The sequence below is a fragment of the Zosterops lateralis genome, assembly GCF_965231275.1.
Source record: "Zosterops lateralis genome assembly, chromosome: 7".
Classification (NCBI taxonomy): Eukaryota; Metazoa; Chordata; class Aves; order Passeriformes; family Zosteropidae; genus Zosterops; species Zosterops lateralis.
Window position 1 is genome coordinate 20086371 of NC_139767.1, and position 20022 is coordinate 20106392.

The following is a 20022-nucleotide window of genomic DNA, read 5'->3' on the forward strand; positions in this document are numbered from 1 at the left end:
TTGAAACCTATTTATTGTTGAACAGGCTTTTTACTACTGTCTTCTAAATCTAGTATGTTATAAAACTGATAGTAGTAAAGGTTTGGAGCAAGATGTATTGACAAATGAAAAGAAAGAAGATGTTTATGTGAGATAAATGTACAGCATGAATAAAAAATAGTTGCTTGTTTTATCATTAAAACAAGTTGTTTTGAAATATATGCAACTCATTCCATTCACAGTTTCAAGTGGACATAAATTTCAGCTATTTATTCATTTTCACAAGTGAACAAGTTCTTCACAAAAATGTTGTTTCACAGACATTACAATCATTTATTTGGGCTTCTGCATGAAATCTATAACTTTACTGGGAGACACTGTCATTTTTGTGCTTTGAAAAAGATTCCAACATCAGAATAAAAGCTCCTTTCCATTTGCAGGCCTGAAGACAATTGTAGGAGCCCTGATTCAGTCTGTGAAGAAGCTCTCAGATGTGATGATCCTGACTGTGTTTTGTCTGAGTGTATTTGCACTGATAGGGCTGCAGCTGTTCATGGGCAACCTGAGGAATAAATGCCTGCAGTGGCCTCCAGAAAATTTTACTTTGGAAACAAATATTACTTCCCAACTAAACAGCACTATAGGTGAAAATGGTACATTGGTTAATTCAACAGTGGCTGCGTTTGACTGGAAGGGGTACATTGAAGATGAAAGTAAGTATTATCTGCAGAAGTCTCATTGAAATGGTTTGTGGCTTACTCAGTTCTTAGAAGGAAGAAGGGGAAGAGATGATACATTTTATTAAGACAGAACAGGAGAAATATTTTCTCTCATATGTCTGCTCTAAAGGCCTGCATGCAAGAGGGAACAAGAAACATGGTCTTGGTGCTTGGTATAGCTCTTTTTCTCAGCTCCATCTGCCAAATTCACATCTCCCCTGAGACAGAAAGGAGTCTTAACATTACTTACAGTCTTAAACATTTTCCATTCTGTTATCCAAAGCAAGATGAGCACCAGCATGCTATGCTCTTTCTGGCAGATATCAGAGACTTCTGATATGCAGTGAGAAGTCCAGTGATGAAGTCCTCAGTATTTTCACCTTCCATTTATTCTTGTGCTTTATTACTATTATTATTATTATTATTATGAAGTGGGGTTGAGGTCTAACAGATTTTTCTGCTAAAATTAATGCTTTTTGTTCTTACAAACTGCAACCCAGTCATAAAAAAAAATTATTCCCTCTCATTAATCACATTTAGAGACTATTCTTGTGTTTTCATGCCCTGTTCTCTTTCAGTCTTCTTGTACACCAAACAACACAGTTTGTTAACCATTTTCTACTACAATGTATTTTCTAGATGTTGATGTGTCATCTGAATCCTTTCTTTTTCATAATATATGCTTCTTAAAGTGCAGTACCCACTGCATACAGGCATTTCTACTCCACATAAGGCATATTAAGTTGGAAAGAAGTGGCAGCATAATGACTTCTGTTTTATAAATCCTATATAGATTGCTGCTGTTTGCAATTGTAGTGTTCAGCCTTTATCTACCTGCTCCTGAATCTTTTAGATTCCTACCTTATGGAGTTTTCACATTGCATTTGCACAGTTTATTGTTCCAGCCTGAACAGCACCCTATATTTTTCAAACCATCTCTCCAGGTGGCCTGGACCTTTGAAAATGTAACTCTTTCCTCAAACTTACCACTATCCTTATTGGATCAGTGTCATTTCCAAATTTGATAAGTGTTCTTCCATCATCTGGATTATTTAAAACCTTGAATAGCAGCAGTCTCAGAGTTATTCAGACATTGTTTTGATGCATCTTTCCACTTTGATAATTTTCCAAAGTACAACTTTTCAACCAGTTCTGCTGATACAGAGCAGTCTGGCAAACTGAGAGTAGATAAAGAAATGCATTCCAGTACAGTTAAATGTGAAGGGACAAATCTATCCTACAAATTAATGCTCACGGTTCATGTTGAGAGAGGTGTGCATAGAGACTGTAGATTATCCCATACATCATCTCTAATGGTGAAAGTTACTTTTGGTGTAAATTAAGAACTAAAGGGGAGAGAGAGATAGAAAAAGAGAAGAGATCACAGTGACCAGCTGCAAAGAGAAGTTCTGGGGTCTCCAGGTGAGTCTCCTCACTTGGGTATCCTTTCCAATGCAGCAGTGATCACAACACTTTTCCCATAGCATCTCTGATTTTCATTAGCATCTCCTCAAATTCCCTACAGCTTGCTCCTTCTTACAGTGGTATTAGCACTAATTGGCGTGCCCTTTGATCAGAGTGAGTGCTGCATGGCTGGCTGGTTTTTAAGCTTATATATGCATATTATTAGGTCACTTAATATAAACCAAAAGCCACAAGCAAAGAGGAGGAAAAAGGAGGAGAAAGAGAGGTGGATCTCACACCAAAGACAACTGCTTCCTGTGAGCACCTGCTGTGGCAATAGTGTGTTTAAAAGTGTAACGTCATGAGAACAAAAGTGATGTGAAGAACAACATGAACACACAGGAAAAATAGTGCCACAGAGGCTCTGGAAATCACTGTCACAGCAGCTCGTGTGTAAGGCTGCAGGGAAACTGAAAGGCAGGATATAGAATTGCAATTGGAAAGCCCTTACCAATATAGAGGCTGAGGCACCTAAGGCAGTCTGGGGTAGCCAGGACTGACTAATTAAGGCTGAAACTCTGCAGCCAAAAAGCTAAGTAATATCCTGTTCACATAAATAAATTATTGACCAGGAAGACAGAATTACCCCTGTATTTAGCATTACTGCAGTTGCTACTGGAATACTATATAAAGTTCAATTTAGATAGAAAGTTGAAAAAATGGAGGAAGTTCAAAAAAGAGCAGAATGATTAAAGGGTTGGAAAACATGCTTTATACCAAGATAGACCAGGAGCTCAGCCTACTTATCACATCAAAGAGAAGGTTTAAGGGGTGATTTGATCACAGTCAGAAAAAAAAAATCCATGGGGAACAGAATTTTCATCGTAGACATATCTTTGATCTAGCAGGCAGAGATATAACAGGTTCAATAGCTGCAAGTCAAAGCCAGACAAATTTTGAATAAAAGTGAGACAGCTTCTAACTGATCACACAGCTAATCAATGGGTATAATGGATTTTCACCTGAATTTCTTAAACCAATATTTCTGTGAAACTCAGTTTCCTTGAACATGTGAATTCATGGAGATCCCATGCCATGGGGTATGACAGTCTATGCAGTCTCCTAATGAAGACCTAGACTTCAAGGCCAAACTTAATTTCCTGACTTTTTGACAAAGAATTTATAAACTTAAGTTCTGATTTAATTTGATTTAAAGAAGACCTGAAGCCCCCTGAAAATAAAACTCAATTGAATTGCTTCCAGGAAGTACTTTATTGAGTGGCTACATGAGCCCTTTGGTATATTTACAGAATTTCATATGTATTTTTAAAATTTAAAATGAAATTACAACTCTTATTATGAAGTTAATAAGGTTGTCCTTGCTTACCAGCTGTTGCAAAGAGAAAAATTATCTTCTCACAGCTTCCTGCTCTCTTTTTGCATGAAAGTGGGCAGACATACAAAACCCAGCTGCTTCACAGTGCAACAAGCAGTTCTTTACCTGCAGGTCAGAGCAGTGCAATGGCAGTGTCTTTTGTAAGAATTACGAAAGTTATTATGCCATTAGTTGTGTATACTATGCAGAAAAAGGCATGTAAACCCTAATTTTACCACTGAGCTCATTTTTGGAGACACCATTTAGAAGGTCTTTATGTAAGCATTCCTGGCATTAATGAGTCAAAGACTCTTTTGTTTTTCCCCTCTTTTTCCAAGAATTCTGATAAACTTAGTTCCAGATAAGCTGAGGTTTATCTTGAAAAGCTTTTCATAAGCCTTTTTTTTCCTGAGAAACAGCATGTCACAATCTATTTTATGAAATAGCAATTATTCTCTGTCTTCTTATATTATACCCTATGTTTACTCAAACAGCTTTACTCTTGCTTAAAGTTGGGTGCTCACCTACCAGGGAGCTTTTCTCAATCAATTACGGAGGAGCCAAACTTACACCATTCATGTAATGAGGGATTTTTTAACTTCACTTTGGTAAAACACAATTCAAAATTTTTCATCTAGATAGGGGCACATGCCTATACTGCTCAGCTTGTGTATTATAAAGATTTTCCTATCATGATAATATTTTGAGTGCTGGCCCAAGTCCATCAGTGTACTCAGAGAAAGCCTGTGTGCCTCTAGTTTCTGTGGAGCTGGTGAGTACAGCACCCTTGCAGGGCACATCTTGCCTGAAGCACAGAACCTGAATGCAGACCTGTTGTAGCAGCTCAGCTCAGCTGGTGCAGTGCTGATCAGGACTGACTGCTCCATGTAAACCATATCAAGGCAGGTTTGAATTGTTCCCAACGAGCTGTTATGTTCCAGCATGTTTTAATCATGATTAGCTGACATAAGGCAGAATAAGGTTTGCTTCCTAAGGGTCAGCAGTGGCCAGCATCCTGTCGGCTTTCTGTTTACAGCCGTGTTTCAGCACAGAGCAGCTCTGCAATGCACACCAGCCCAGAGTGACAGCAACCACACACAGGGCTATGCAATTGGCACAGCACAGGAGATTGTTCCCTGTGAGATGCAGATACATCATTAGACACTGAAAATGAGTCCTTTGTGAAGTGTCAGAACAAGATCTAAATACAGCTTAAAGACTCATTTTTCCAAATGGTGAATTTTGCTCACAGGATGGAGTGATGCAGCTGGCCCAGGTACTGTGTCCCTTCTTGCAGCAAACCACTATGTGTTGAACCAGCAGCTTGTGACACCTCCTCAGACTCAGAATTCATTAGTGTCTGTAGTAGCCTGGCTTGGGCAGCACAGTTTAAACTCACCTGCACTCATTTTCAAATGAGATAAATTTAGGGGGATCTAACAGGACAGTTAAATAGAAAAGAAATCCAGCACGGGGTTTAAATCTACTAAGGAAGCAAAAAAGGTACCACCTTAATTCTGAAGCTGCTACGATTCAGAAGTGTTTGAGCTAGGGAGGTGCTCAGAGGAGCATCACCATGGTCCCTGCCCTGTCCTTACAGACAGCCCGAGGCAACACTTTTGGATTCCATCAGAAATGTGACACATGGTCTGACCCTGCATAAAAAAACATCCTTATGCCCATGACCAAATGGGAGATTGTTATTACAGGAGAAGCTTCTTCTGTAATAATTCTTCCAAAAATCAAGATTTTAGCAATCAAGACTGTAGGTATCTGCTTTGAGGGGAAAAAGAAAAACAGTTCTCAAGGATACAGTCAAGATGAATCTTAATAAGTACAAAGTTTTGTTCATCTCTTTGTTCTTGTAAGAAGAGATAGGTCAATGTCTTTGTTATTAAACCATCTATAAAGTCCTTTAACTATGGCATTACTGTACAGACTATGGGATGGCTGGTTACAGGGTGATTTGGTGGAACTTACCTGATTTATTTTACTAAGGTGTCCAATAATTTTGTCATGTACTCTTAACATCTTACTTAAAAAGTTGTAACTGCAGCAGTAATTATGAGTTAAATTTAGGTGTAAGCCAGTGGGCTTCATTCAGTCAGTGGGCTACAACTGTATGGTGTGCACACCCATAACCATCAGAGCTGCTGGCAGCTGGGTGGGCTTTTGCAGGGTTTACATATTAGATAACTATTACAAGTGCTTGTGAGCAACAAACTGAAACCCCTGGCAATACTGATCAGAAAGTTTTGAAGAAATTAAGAGAATATTTTTTTCAGATGGATTTTAATTATTCTAATAAAAAACTACACATTATTTCACAAAGCATGATTTAGTTCAGTGATCAGACAGAAGGGAGAATTCATATCCAGAAGCATTTGACAGAATTTTTAGCAAATTTGGCATTTTAGCAGTGAGTGCTGTAAGCAATAATGCTTAATGAAATTCATAATATAATTAATGAAAAGTTGTTGTCCTGCTGAGAAAATAACACTGCTTGTTTAAAACTGGATCAGAAATCACCTTAAAACTTTTAGAGATACTGGCTATATCTTGAATTTTACAATTTTTAAAATTCTTTTTGAAACAGGTCATTTTTATTTTCTGGAAGGGCAAAGCGATGCTCTGCTTTGTGGAAATAGCTCTGATGCTGGGTAAGACCAAATTTCATCATATTATTGCACTGTGGAGAAATTAGATCCAGTTCCATGGATGGGCAGTTCGAGTGGGGCTTATTTTGCATGACCACTTTCACATAAGAAAGGCTTTTACCATGGGTTTGGAATCTGTGTTCCTGATCAGGGCTCAGTGGATTGGTCAGGTAAACTGGGTATTTGCATGACAAATGAGTAATTTAGTGTTAGTATAGCTCCTGCTTGGTTGATAAGTAACAGGAAGAGCAATACCTGATGAGGAAACCTGGAAAACATGTTATTTCACAGTTCTGGCTGTACATATGAGTACACTAACATCCAGCTGATAATATTAAAATGACTAAATAGGTAATGTCCAGTTTGTCTTTGTAGGCAGTGCCCAGAAGGATATACTTGTGTGAAAGCTGGCAGAAACCCCAATTACGGGTACACAAGTTTTGACACCTTCAGCTGGGCATTCTTGTCACTGTTTCGGCTAATGACTCAGGACTTCTGGGAAAACCTTTATCAATTGGTGAGAAATTTTTAATGAAAAATAGACCAAATGTGTTTGTATCAGTGATGTAAAAGGACTAGACTCAATTTTCTTATCTTAATTTTAACAGTATGAAAAATCTTAATTTTAAGAGTATGAAAAACAGAATTTCTGGTAAAATACACTTTCTTATAAATGTATTATTATCTCCAGACTCTTCGTGCTGCTGGGAAGACATACATGATATTTTTTGTTCTGGTGATTTTTCTGGGCTCTTTCTATCTGATCAACCTGATCCTGGCTGTGGTTGCCATGGCCTATGAAGAACAGAATCAAGCAACCCTGGAAGAGGCAGAGCAGAAAGAAGCAGAATTTCAACAGATGCTGGAACAACTGAAGAAGCAACAAGAAGCAGCACAGGTATCATTTTTGGGGTAGTAATGCAGGATTGTAAGGAAGTGAGTTTACTAGAGATACTCAACTTCTGATTTATGAAATTGGAAATATAAAGCAACTTGTTGGTCTTTCAGTGGCAGAGCTAGCTCAGAGGTTTTCTATTCTGCACTGAAGAAGGGTATTGCGAATGATTCAGCCATCAAGAAGGAATATGCACAACTAGGTATAGGTTATTAACTATGTTTTTCTAGTCTAGTGTCATTAACACAGTCTGGTAGACTTCTGCATTTAAAATTACTCATTAAGGATGAGAGAAGTCTACAACACATATATGGTCAACTGATTAATGATAATTAGAAGAAAAACCTAGGGAGAGGATAGCCTATAAGTGTTAAGATCTGGGACTTAGGGAGTAAAAATGATATATAAGTAAATTAAAGAAAGGAAAACCTTATGCCATGGTTTGCTCAGTGACATAAATTCCTTCTGCATTATGGCAGTCAGCAGCGGTGGCAGCAGCAGCAGTAACAGCATCTGCAGAGTCCAGGGAGCCCAGTGCTGGAGGAGAAGCAGGAGGGCTCTCAGAAAGTTCCTCAGATGCATCAAAATTGAGCTCAAAGAGTGCAAAAGAGAGGAGAAATAGAAGGAAAAAAAGGAAACAGAAAGAACAGTCTGGAGGAGAGGAAAAAGATGAAGATGAATTTCACAAGTCTGAATCAGAAGACAGCATCAGAAGGAAAGGTTTCCGATTGTCTATTGAAGGCAATAGACTGACATATGAAAAGAAGTATTCTTCTCCACATCAGGTATTGCCTCTATGTGTTTTCTTTTTAGTAAAAGCATATATTTAAAGCATCACAGGCTGTTGCAAAACTACTTTAGTCTTCCTAAAGTACAGTAATACGATGCTACTGCATAAACAAAGGAAATACTGATATTTTTATTACCTTAATTAGTATTGCTAGTGCTTGAGAGGAAGTGCTCCAGCTGCTAGATTGTCTTGTAAAAAAACTCCTCAGAATTAAATGTAACCTCATATCTCTGTTCTTCTAACAGGATTATTTAAAAATCATATTAAAATATTCTCTGATTGATTATGTAGAGTTCCTTTTAGCATGATTATATATATTACCTAGACTTGTTAAAATGCTACAGTATTTTTCTGTTATAATAGCCTCACATTTTCCTCTTGTTTCAATGATGTTTGAACCAATGTTTGTTCACTGTGGATAACATGATTTATACATGAAAAATAGTGCACATATGGACTTCCTTTTTTCTTGGTGGGAATTAAGCAACTAATCTATATGGCAACTTTATCTGAAAAAGGAGTGTTCAGCACTGGTTTTGTCTTAAGAATCCATGAACAGCAATACTTCTATCTACAAAATATATCTCTAATGAAACCCATGCAAAAATTTCACAGCAGCATGTAGCTTCTGGGTAAAATTGTTACTCTCATTCAAGAAAAAAAGAAAATCAATGCTAATCTAATAACAGTGCTAACTTTGAGGATTTCAGCTAATAATCACATATTTTATTTACCTGCAGTCTTTGCTGAGCATTCGCGGCTCCCTGTTTTCCCCAAGGCGCAACAGCAGAACAAGTCTTTTCAGCTTCAGAGGTCGAGCAAAGGATGTAGGATCAGAAAATGACTTTGCTGATGATGAGCACAGCACTTTCGAAGACAATGACAGCAGAAGGGATTCTCTCTTCGTGCCGCGCAGACACGGCGAGCGGCGCAACAGCAACATTAGCCAGGCCAGTAGGTCATCCAGGATGCTGGCAGTGTTTCCAGTGAATGGGAAGATGCACAGCACCGTGGATTGCAATGGGGTGGTTTCCCTGGTTGGTGGACCATCTGTTCCTACATCGCCCGTTGGACAGCTTCTGCCAGAGGTGATAATAGATAAACCAGCTACTGATGACAATGTAAGAAAGTTTTAAATAGCTTAGGCATGGTGGCCTTTCCTTACTGCACCAGCCAGTGTTTTCTACAGAATGGAACCCTTGGCAATGCTTCCTGGTTGGTCAAGCTGTGAATGCTCCTGCATCTTGTAAAATCTTTACTAAATAAAACAGCTAAGATAGGTTTGCAACCTAAGCATTTACTTACAAAGATTCTCATAACTAACAAATGCAAGTCACTGTTTCCAAGTAAAAAAAATAATAACATACACATCCATAAAAATGCTATGCTTCACTGTATTACTGTGCCATACTTTCCTTTAGCTGATCTAAAGGTCCATGTAGCTATGGTAGACATATGATATTTTGATGTATTATAATATAATACAATATATTGACATACAATGGAAAATAGTATACAAAAAATGTTATATAACCTGAATCAATATGATGCTGTATTACCACTATCAAAATTAGCATTAGTAGTTAATTTTGATATTATTCTTTCTTATTCAGCCTGGTTAAAACTGTAAGGAACTTGTCAATTCCTTATTACCATTTATTTCTCATTCCTGTATGTTTTCCATCCATTTGTGGTGGAGTATTGTAGTAGACAAGAAATAGTTCATTGGAAGGTCGCAGTTCAATACATACTTCCAAAAATGCAAATGTCTATGTGAACCTGTGTGCAGCACATATTGCTGCCATTCTCTTACCATACACAAGGTAAGAGAAAATGTCTCCAAAAAATTTCTTGCTTAGAATTTGTCTACTCAGACTGCTAAAATATACTAGCATGAGGAAGCATGAGGAAGTCAGACTTTTCTTACTTGCTACAGTTTGATTAGGGGAAAACACTATTATGTTACAAACCCCAGAATATTCTGTCAGCAGGAGCAAGGAAAAAAAATTACAGTTTGCAAAATTTTGTGCAATATTTTGAACTCAACCCTTTTCCATTTATTTAAATTTGATTAGATGTTTAAAGATTTTTCATATCTTGAAGGAAAAAAATGCAAAAATTAATAACTCTCTCTCAACCTTGAACTGTGGGTACCTAATACCTTTCTAAAATTATTTTAAAGGTACTAAAAAGTAATAAAAGTCCGACATGGTGAAATATGAAGTGCACGGAGCACGTGTCCAAGCTAAGACACTACTAACAGACTGATGTAGTATTTGCTTATCTGGTTGTTTCTTCAACATGGTCTCACCTACTATCGTTCTCTGCATAGGGCACCACGACAGAACCAGAAATGAGGAAGAGAATATCAGGTTCTTTTCACATTTCTATGGACTTCCTGGAAGATCCAGCTTTACGGGAAAGAGCCATGAGTATTGCTAGCATCCTCACAAACACTGTAGAAGGTGTGTGCTATGCATAGCTTAATATTTAATCCTGTTTTTTCCATGGAATTCTGAAAATTTGAGTTGAAACTTGAAAACAGATTTGAAATAGTTTATGTACAGATAACATCCAACAAACTGACACATATTTATCCGTAAACTTAAAACTCTTTATTTATTAAGGTTATTACATAACTATGCATTAAAGTTATTACATAAGGAAGCATTTCTATCTCATTGTTTCGTCACCATCTAACTCATGTGCACAGTCATAACTGAGTTGATGCTTATGCATAGTAATTAGAAATGTATATACATTTTTGCAGTTATATTTATTCAGTTATTTTGTAAAGCTATTCTAGGTGATCAAAATGGGGTTTTTTTCTTGAATTTGGAACAAAAATTTTCACTTAAATGCTACAAATTTCAGAATAAAAATATTTACATACAAGAACAGTAGGTGGGAGAACAAGCTGAAGTGTAATCAAGGAAAAATTAAATACATAATACAGACTGATGCATAAATTGATGCTGATTGGCATAGTGATTGGAATACAAAGAAGTTCTGCTTGACAGATAAGCTTTGGACATAGCAAATATATTTGATAGCAACTTTTAAAGATTTTCCTCAAAAGCCCTGTGGAATAGGAGCTTAAAGAGGGTTAATCACTACCACTACAGACTGAAAACTTGACCTGTACAATTCATATTGGAATGAGGAATGTTAGAAAAATCATCATTACATATATTAACTTTCTTTTCCCCACAGAACTTGAAGAATCAAGACAGAAATGCCCACCATGTTGGTATAAATTTGCAAATATTTTCTTGATCTGGGACTGCAGTCCACATTGGTTAAAAGTTAAGCATATTGTCAACTTAGTGGTAATGGACCCATTTGTTGACCTGGCTATTACAATTTGCATTGTTTTAAATACACTCTTTATGGCGATGGAACATTATCCGATGACCGATGAATTCAATAATGTACTTTCAGTTGGAAATCTGGTAAGTTTGTTGGGGTTTCATGTTCATGATGTTCATGGATGGAAATATGCCTGTAATAACTGAAAGAAAAAACTTTTAACAGATTTTTGGATATTTATTGGCCTTCAGATAAAAGTATCAGAACAGTTTTGGAACTGTCAACCCTGACTCATGTAGCTCAGGATACAGTAAAATCAATATATTGTTGTGTTCTGCAAAACCTAATTAAAAATTTAAAATTTGGCTCTGATGCTACATTAAATAAAGTCTGTCTTAAGCAGTTTGATTTGTGTAACTACTAAACCAGGAAATACATTGCTTCCATGAAAGAGATGCTATGCAAATAAATGCAGTGTTAATTTCTCGATCAATACAGTACAAATCTTTAAATTATGAATATGTTTTTAATTGCTCTTTCCTGAGCAGAAACTTACAATAGCTAAAAGACCCCTTTAAAAGCATTTCTAGAATTTTCTCCTGCAAATGTCTTTTTATATGGATAAGTGTATTTTTTTCTCTGCTTTATGTAAAAACTATCTTGCAGTACTTTTTCCTCTCTTTTTTTTATGGTTTTTATTCTCTGATAATTAGTAAGATATATTTTCCTCATGTTGTCAGCTGTATTCTCTCCCTTTCTCTCTGCTTCAAAAAGATAAATTATTAAAGATTTCATGAGTTAACTTTTTGTAGCTCTCATGCTTTTGAACTGACAGGTTTGATCATATAGAAGTATCTGCAGCTACAGTCCTACTTTATCTCTTACTTTAAGAAATGATTTCTTATAATGTCATTTTTAATAATCCTTGTTTTTTTGTGAGAAACAAATAGATCATGTAAATAACCATGGAATTTTGGAGGGAGAATGTATAGAAAATTGTACAGCTGATTTTCATATACTTAAAACAAAGGAAATGCTGAACCTTTGTTTCCTAATAAAATGTAAAATCTTGTATTGTAGCATTTATTAGGTTTGTTTTCCAACCAAGAAAATTCCATATAAATCTTGGTGCACCTCTTGACTACAAAGGGAGTGGGAGAAAACTCATCTATAAGCACCATATTCTTCCAGTTTTAGGGTCCCTGACATAAACCCCTTCTGCAATAGAGAGGATCTCGGAGGTTGCCTGCTCCAGTAGTTCCACTTTAAAGCTCCTTGCGCCATTCTGATTCTTAAGAATCTAAGTCAGCATTTCAAACTGTATCATTTCTATGTCTTTCTCAGGGGTTCCAATCTTGTATCTTAAAAATTGGTAACCTTTCCCTCTCTGGCATTTCTATCTAGAGTGTATTTAAAGACTGTAGCCATCTATCTTGAGTATTGGTGTTCCTAGGCAGAGCAAGTCAGACTCTTCTTTACTCTTTCCTGTCTCCTGATTATCCCACTTAGATTATTATTCTCTTTAGCTGTCCTATTTTCTTTTTAGCTTGCTGGAAAATAGGTTATCCAAAAAAAAAAAAAAAAAAAAAAAAAAAAGGAAGAGATCCCCAAACCCAAACAGCAACAACAAAACATTTCAGAGAAGGGCTTTTTAATGGTGGCTTTAGTACATTCCTATCCTAGAAGATATTCTCCCGAGACTTGTCTCAAAGTTACTCAGGGTTATTATTTTGGTGGGTCTTAAATATAATTCCTACTTCATTCAGCATAGAAAGTCATGATGAAAAACCACTACCAGCAGCACTTTGTTTAAAATGCATTCTCAAATACTCTTTTATTCCTGATGTAGAAGTGTTTGAGCCAACGAATTTTGCTGAACTTACTGGGCACACCCAGGCAGAAGTTACTCAACCTCAGGAAGCTGTTGCACCTTAGTACATTATAAAGCATCTCAGCTGCTGTATCAACTGAGATACATTCTCATATACCATTTATTCATCTGCAATAAATAATCACAGCTCTGTGGAACTGAATGGCAGGTCATAGCAGGCAAGAAGCTGCCCCCTGTAGTTTTAGATTTGGCCTCATTTGTATACCAAGAAAGAGCTATACCATATAATTTCTTGGAAAGTATTCTGGTTTATGTTCTGAAAATCAAATTTGGGACATCATTTGTACAGTACATGAGAAAGTCCATGAGCTTAGAGAGTTGAAATTGGATTTTAAATGTTATAAAACAGAAGCGTATGAAATTCACTTAGTATAAAATTTAATTAATAGAAAAATTACTTGATTTTCTGACACTTGTTAAGAGAAGGTGGGCATAATAAATCACTACAGTAAATGTAACTATTTTGAAGTATAGCTTTTGGATAAGACATTGAATTAAAAACCTAGACAACAACTAGATCTGTAGTATGTTTCACCATGAAATAACAAACTGCCCTTTGAACTCAGGTCTTCACTGGAATCTTCACAGCAGAAATGTTTCTCAAGATAATTGCAATGGATCCTTACTATTATTTCCAGGAAGGCTGGAATATTTTTGATGGTTTTATTGTGACCCTTAGCTTGGTTGAACTTGGTCTTGCAGATGTGGAAGGACTATCAGTTCTTCGATCATTCAGATTGGTAAATATACTTCAATTGTACTGATTTTTCAATGTGGCTTCATTAAAATAATTTTGTTTTTGTCTTTAAAAGTTTGCTTGATGCTTGCCATGATACTGATCTTGAAGACAGTTTCATTAGCCCAAATCCTTACTAATTATGGTGTCTTACAGTCTTCAGTGGGAATTGATGCAGATCCAAACAGATAGCAGTGGGTGCCCTGGGCCTATTTCCAATGTATCCTTTGTATATACACACTTTTAACATCCCACTATGCAGAAATAAATTGACTCACTAGAGGTATTATGCTCTGATTGGCATCACAGGAATAGATCTCTATATATACTAGTTGAAAAGTTGTCCAGATGATTTTAAGAGGCAAACCCTAGATTTTAAGTTCAAATCAGTAGCTTCTGTGGCCTTCAGTAAAAGCTATGCTTTGAGAATATCAAATAATAATTTTACAAGTTTTTCTTGAGGGGAAACTTCCATCTTTATGCTTTTAGACAAGATGATACCCTCTGAATAGTCCAGCTAAAGGCATATTTTGCATCAATATAATTCAAAAAATTCAGTTTAAAACATCCTTTTGTCTTTCTGGTTCTCTTAACAATATTTTTCTTTCTTTCCAGTTACGAGTTTTCAAATTGGCAAAATCTTGGCCAACATTAAATATGTTGATAAAAATCATTGGTAATTCTGTGGGAGCTCTGGGGAATCTGACCCTGGTGCTGGCCATCATTGTGTTCATTTTCGCTGTGGTTGGGATGCAGCTGTTTGGGAAAAGCTACAAGGAATGTGTCTGCAAGATCTCCAGTGACTGTGAACTTCCTCGCTGGCACATGCAAGATTTTTTCCACTCTTTCCTGATTGTATTCCGAGTGTTATGTGGAGAATGGATCGAAACCATGTGGGACTGCATGGAGGTTGCAGGCCAAGCCATGTGCCTTACAGTCTTCATGATGGTCATGGTGATTGGAAACCTAGTGGTATGTAACCAAAGTGTTAACAAAAAATGATTTGGCAAGAGAGTTGTCTCAGTCCTGAAGTGAACTAAGTGCTCTGGCTCTGCTTCAACAAAGCACTTAAGCAGTTCATTTCAAGAAATGCTTAAAGTTAAGCTTAAGAGCTTTTTGGATAGAGAACAAAATATTCTGCCGTGTCAAAATCCTAAGAATGTCAGAGTGGGCACTTAAGAATGGAACTAATTTCTCTTTTGGCCCTTTGAAAATATTTTGTACTCCAAATTATTTTAGTTTATGGGCTCTTTATAAACTATTTGCTCTGGAATTTTTTTGTTATTTACACCATATGATTAGTCACCTGAATAATCCAATCTCTGTTGTGTGATGAGATAAATTAAACTTTTTAATGATGCTGAACAGCAAATTTGATAGCTCCATTTTTAGATTATAAGCTAAGACACCAAAATATTTATATACTGTGGGGACTTAAAGACACATTTACAGATATTAGTCAATTGTACAAATATTTTTGAATAGTGAGCAGCACCTAAGCTAAGGAAAATCAGCTTGGTTTTTATTGAGAAGAGAAAAAATTTTGAGGGTACCTTTTTGGTTATAGTAAACTACTGGGATTTCAATCTTTGATGTCACTAATAGGACATATTTTAATAAAATAAATTTTAGTGTTTTAGTAAAGTCTAGAACATTTTTTTTAATCTTTCTGCAGGTACTGAACCTATTTCTGGCCTTGCTCTTGAGCTCATTTAGTGCAGACAACCTTGCTGTGACAGACGACGATAATGAAATGAACAATCTCCAGATTGCTGTGGCAAGAATGCAGAAAGGCATAGATTATGTGAAGAGAAAAGCACGTGAATTCATCCAAAAAGCTTTTGTTAAAAAGCAGAAAGCTTTAGATGAAATCAAGCCACTTGAAGATTTAAACAACAAAAATAGCTGTATTTCTAACCATACAACTGTGGAACTAAGCAAGGACCATGACTACATTAAAGATGCAAATGGAACCACCAGTGGTATAGGCACAGGCAGCAGTGTGGAAAAATACATAATTGATGAGAGTGATTACATGTCATTCATAAACAACCCAAGTCTCACTGTGACAGTGCCCATTGCTGTGGGTGAATCCGACTTTGAAAATCTAAACACAGAAGAATTTAGTAGTGAATCAGACCTGGAAGAAAGCAAAGAGGTATTTAAATATTTTTTGCATTTCTCTGTGATCTTTTGAGGGTCTTTGATATGTGGGATTTTGTTTGATTGCTTGGAGGTTTTTGTTTTACTTTTCATAAGCCATGTATTCAATTCTTAATCATTTATTTTCACACTTCTTCATAGATGGGCATAAATTAGTGTATAAAAGACTTAATTCTTGATGCACAAAAGCGTGAGAAAGACTTAAAAATTATAGCTTCCAAGAGGTGATAAGAGGCCAGGTAATGGGAGACCCAACGAATCCATAAAACTGTATATGGTCCACATGGTAGTTCTAACGCCTTGAGGGGTCAGTGCCTTAGCTGTGGTGTTATTCCACCAGAAATTTTTGTTTACCTTCTATGACAAGGGTCCCATGAGGAGTGTGATACATCTCACTGCCTCATGAAAAAGCAGATATAAACCAGAAAACATATAGATAGTTCATGTAACTCCTTTAGACATTCCTTTACACATATGAATTCTTTTATATTTTAAAATCGTCCGGTCTTCTAGACCGAGATTCCCATAAAAAGAAGTCTTAAACATAGACTCTCCCATATACTTCAAATTCACTTGGTTGTTAAAATTTAAAAGTACCAACAGATGAAAATATCTACTGTTGCTGAAGGAATGCTAAACCAGTCTATTGCTATAAAGCCTTTTTGAGAACTGTAATTTTAAAAAGCATATTAAGGCTATAACTGTTCCATTGTGTAATTTTTGTATGTGGCTATTTTAGCAAAATAATTTTAATTGATTCAATGACAGAATTTTCAAAACAATTACACCCTCAATGACTATTTTGTTGCCATTTTAATCAAATTAGAAAATCACCTTTCCAGACACTTAACAATATTAATTTTCTCACTTGAGAAACCTCAGCCTTAACAAGCTAGTTCCCATTCTGGTAGCAATGCAGTTTCTTTACAGGATAGCTCATCTTCTCCCTTCTGTCCCACTGTTGTATTACTAACTGTGTGCTTCAGACACCGAATTTTAAGGTAGCTGAATTCTTTACCACTATCCTTTCAGTATGTATAAGAGCCCCCTAGTGCTCTCAGCAAAAACTCAGTGTTAAGCTAAGTGCAATTTTTGAATCCTCCTCCAAGAAAGGAGAGGAGGCTGTACAAAACAGCCTCTTCCCATATCAACTTATTTCAGAGACAATGTTGTTCCCATTTGCTAATAATTATCTGAAACATTCATAATTCTTTTCCTGTTAAATATTAGCTAAAATGTCTACTATCAATTTGACTTATCTTACAAACCACTGCCACAAAAAAGGTTCTTAAATTTTTTTTCAGCACATTATGAACCACCCCCAGCATGAAGAATTTCAAAATAAAACATTTAAACAAATATCCTTTAGAGGAAAACAATGACTTATCATCTACTCTCCACTACGACCTTCATGCTGTCCAGTCCAGTCTTCCAAGCCATCACAGAGCAGACAGTCAGAGAGCCACCACCTACCTTATGACCGACCAATGGAGAATTTATGCCATTTACACATAGACTCAGTTTAGGAGAGCTTAGGAAAGTTGTCTGCTGATGTGCTGCTGCCCGTAGGTAGAGAGTTACCTTTTATCCCATTGAAAAAGTACTATGACACTTCTTACTTATTACTACCACTGCTTTAATAAGAGTTTTACTGTTAGTATTTGGGGTTTTGTTGTCCTAAACACCAAAGGCCTGCTGCCACCTAACATTGATGAACCCAGGAGGAGGTTGTAGCGATGTGGGGATGAGGTTCTTTTCTCAAGTAAAAAGAGACAGGATGAGGAAATGGCCTCAAGTTGCAATAGGGGAGGTTTAGATTAAGTACTGGGGAAAATTTCTCCAGTGACAGGATTGCCGAGCAGTGGAATAGGTTGCCCAAGGAAGAGGTTGAATTGTCCTACCTGAAGGTATTTAAAAGATGTGGCACCTGTGGACATGGTTTAGTGGTGGTCTTGGCAGTGCTGTTTGTAGTTAGACTCAGTGGTCTGTATTGCAGTTGTTGCATTATTTTCTTTAGCCATACATATTTATTTAAATACATTTCCTTCACAGTTTTGCCCAAGTTTTAGCCATAATACCAAATAAATAGATCACAACCAGGTTCCAGCTGCACATGTTGCAACAGTTTTTGGATTTATAGGATGAGAATACCTCGAATTTTTTTTTTCTTTTTTTTTTTTTCTTTTTTTTTTTTTTTTTTTTTTTTGTTTCCAACCTATTCCTCTCTCTTTATGCTCATCATGTTGTTGAAAACTTGTTGACAAAACACAGTCTGATTTTTTTACAGGCTTAAACTATCTTATTCTTATTGTAAGCAGATTCTGCTTCACTCTGAGCTAGACTTCCAGCAATTTTAATCTGGATTGACTAACCTCTGATGTATGGCCTTCTCTGATTTTCTTTCTCATTCCTCTGAGCTTCCACCTCATTTATGTAGTTATTTTTAGACTCTTACCTGATTTTCAGTAGACACTACAAATTCCTGTATATTTGTTTAAGCTTCATTATTTCTATGTAGGTCAAGAGATAATTACAACTTATGACTTGTTTTGGTCATAAATCTTCTCAGACTTGGCATCATAACCCACATTTTTCAGTTTAAAGCACAATTTTATTTGAAGTCTGATCTGTTACTGATACACCTTCTGTTTAATAGATATCTACAGTGCAGGAGGAAAACCAGACTGTAGAAATTTCTCAGATGTTTATCAACAATTTACTTATGTATTTACTTATTCCAGAAACAAATAATATTCACCATAAAAAATTTTACTATGCATTTGTGATGCTTCTTTCCTTTACAGAAGTTAAATTCATCTAGTTCATCTGAAGGCAGCACAGTTGATATTGGACTTCCTGCAGAAGAACAACCAGAAGCTGAACCTGAAGAAGCCCAGGAGCCAGAGGCCTGTTTCACAGAAGGTATTTGGAAGAAAAACACTAGTAATAATTATTAATAGAATTACAGAATCATTTTCTGTGTAGGTTAAGTATTAAGATTTATGAATCATATTACCCTTTTGTTAGTTTTTAAGCTCTGCTTATTAGCAGTAGTACTTTTAGTCTATAACATATTATATGGGCCCTGATACCACAATTATACTATGTATTGGAAAACAGTGAAGGAAATGTTCCAATTTTTATTGGAAATGTATCTCTATTTTTAACATAAGAAAAATATGGTATAGAAAGTTTTATTTTAGTATGTTACTGTACTTTCAGAGTTTAGTTACAGATAATAAACACACTATTTAAAAAATAATCTTCACAGACACGTAAGTGCTTTATAAAATACACATTACTAGAACAGCTGTTTAGTGATAAAAACTGCACCTAGATGGTCTTGTGAAAAACTGCACCTAGATGGTCTTGTGCAAAATCCTAAATGAATCTTCTACAAATTGGCAAAAGAAGAAGGAAGAACCTTGTGCACCACCTGAGGCAAGAACAGGCTCACCTGGCTGACTCCTTCATCTTTCATTCTTCCTTCCCTTGGCCCACAATTCAACAAACCCACAATCTGGTCATAAATGTTTTTCCAATGGCAATTCCTTGGGAGAAACCTTATGGATGTGTGCATATGAAGGAGGTGGGGAAATAAATATTTTTAAAACTGTAATAAAAATAAATATTTTTAAAAAGAGTAATATAAGGATAAAAAGCCACTTTCGGTATCCATAAGCAAAAGTTAGATTTAGGCATTGGAGAATAAATGCAATTGTCAGGTTGGATTACTTCTGGACATGGTAACAAATCATTCTTTGGAAATTTACATTGAACTTGTAAGAGGTAGTACTGTAACAATCTAGGCTTTGTCATGGAAAATACCATTATTTATTACTAGTATTTTTCTACATAAAAATCAGCAGCTAAATCATAGAAGTGTAAATAAATTAGGGGCACAAGTTAGAGAAATTAGCTGGTACTGAAAAGCCCAGAACTCAAGTAAGAGACTTAGATTTCTTTCATGCAATTAAACATTATCTGAATTGAGTATCCTGAACAAAAGAAGGTACAGTTTAATATAATTTGCCCATATCTTACTACATAAACCTACCTGATGTTTGGATGAGTTTTTATATTTTAACTCTTATTTTGTATTCT

The 20022-nt window shown here is 36.1% G+C and overlaps 1 protein-coding gene across 1 annotated transcript in view; it reads left to right on the top strand.

Annotated features, from left to right (window-relative positions):
- Positions 1-20022, top strand: part of LOC310911318 (sodium channel protein type 1 subunit alpha-like) — a 185273-nt gene that overhangs the window by 135165 nt on the left and 30086 nt on the right. The window contains 12 exon segments of the mRNA XM_083864723.1: positions 420-692; positions 6074-6137; positions 6510-6651; positions 6826-7032; positions 7509-7814; positions 8560-8940; positions 10152-10284; positions 11033-11271; positions 13586-13759; positions 14371-14727; positions 15431-15913; positions 18723-18840. Of these exon segments, the coding sequence (XP_083720849.1) occupies positions 420-692; positions 6074-6137; positions 6510-6651; positions 6826-7032; positions 7509-7814; positions 8560-8940; positions 10152-10284; positions 11033-11271; positions 13586-13759; positions 14371-14727; positions 15431-15913; positions 18723-18840 (2877 nt within the window).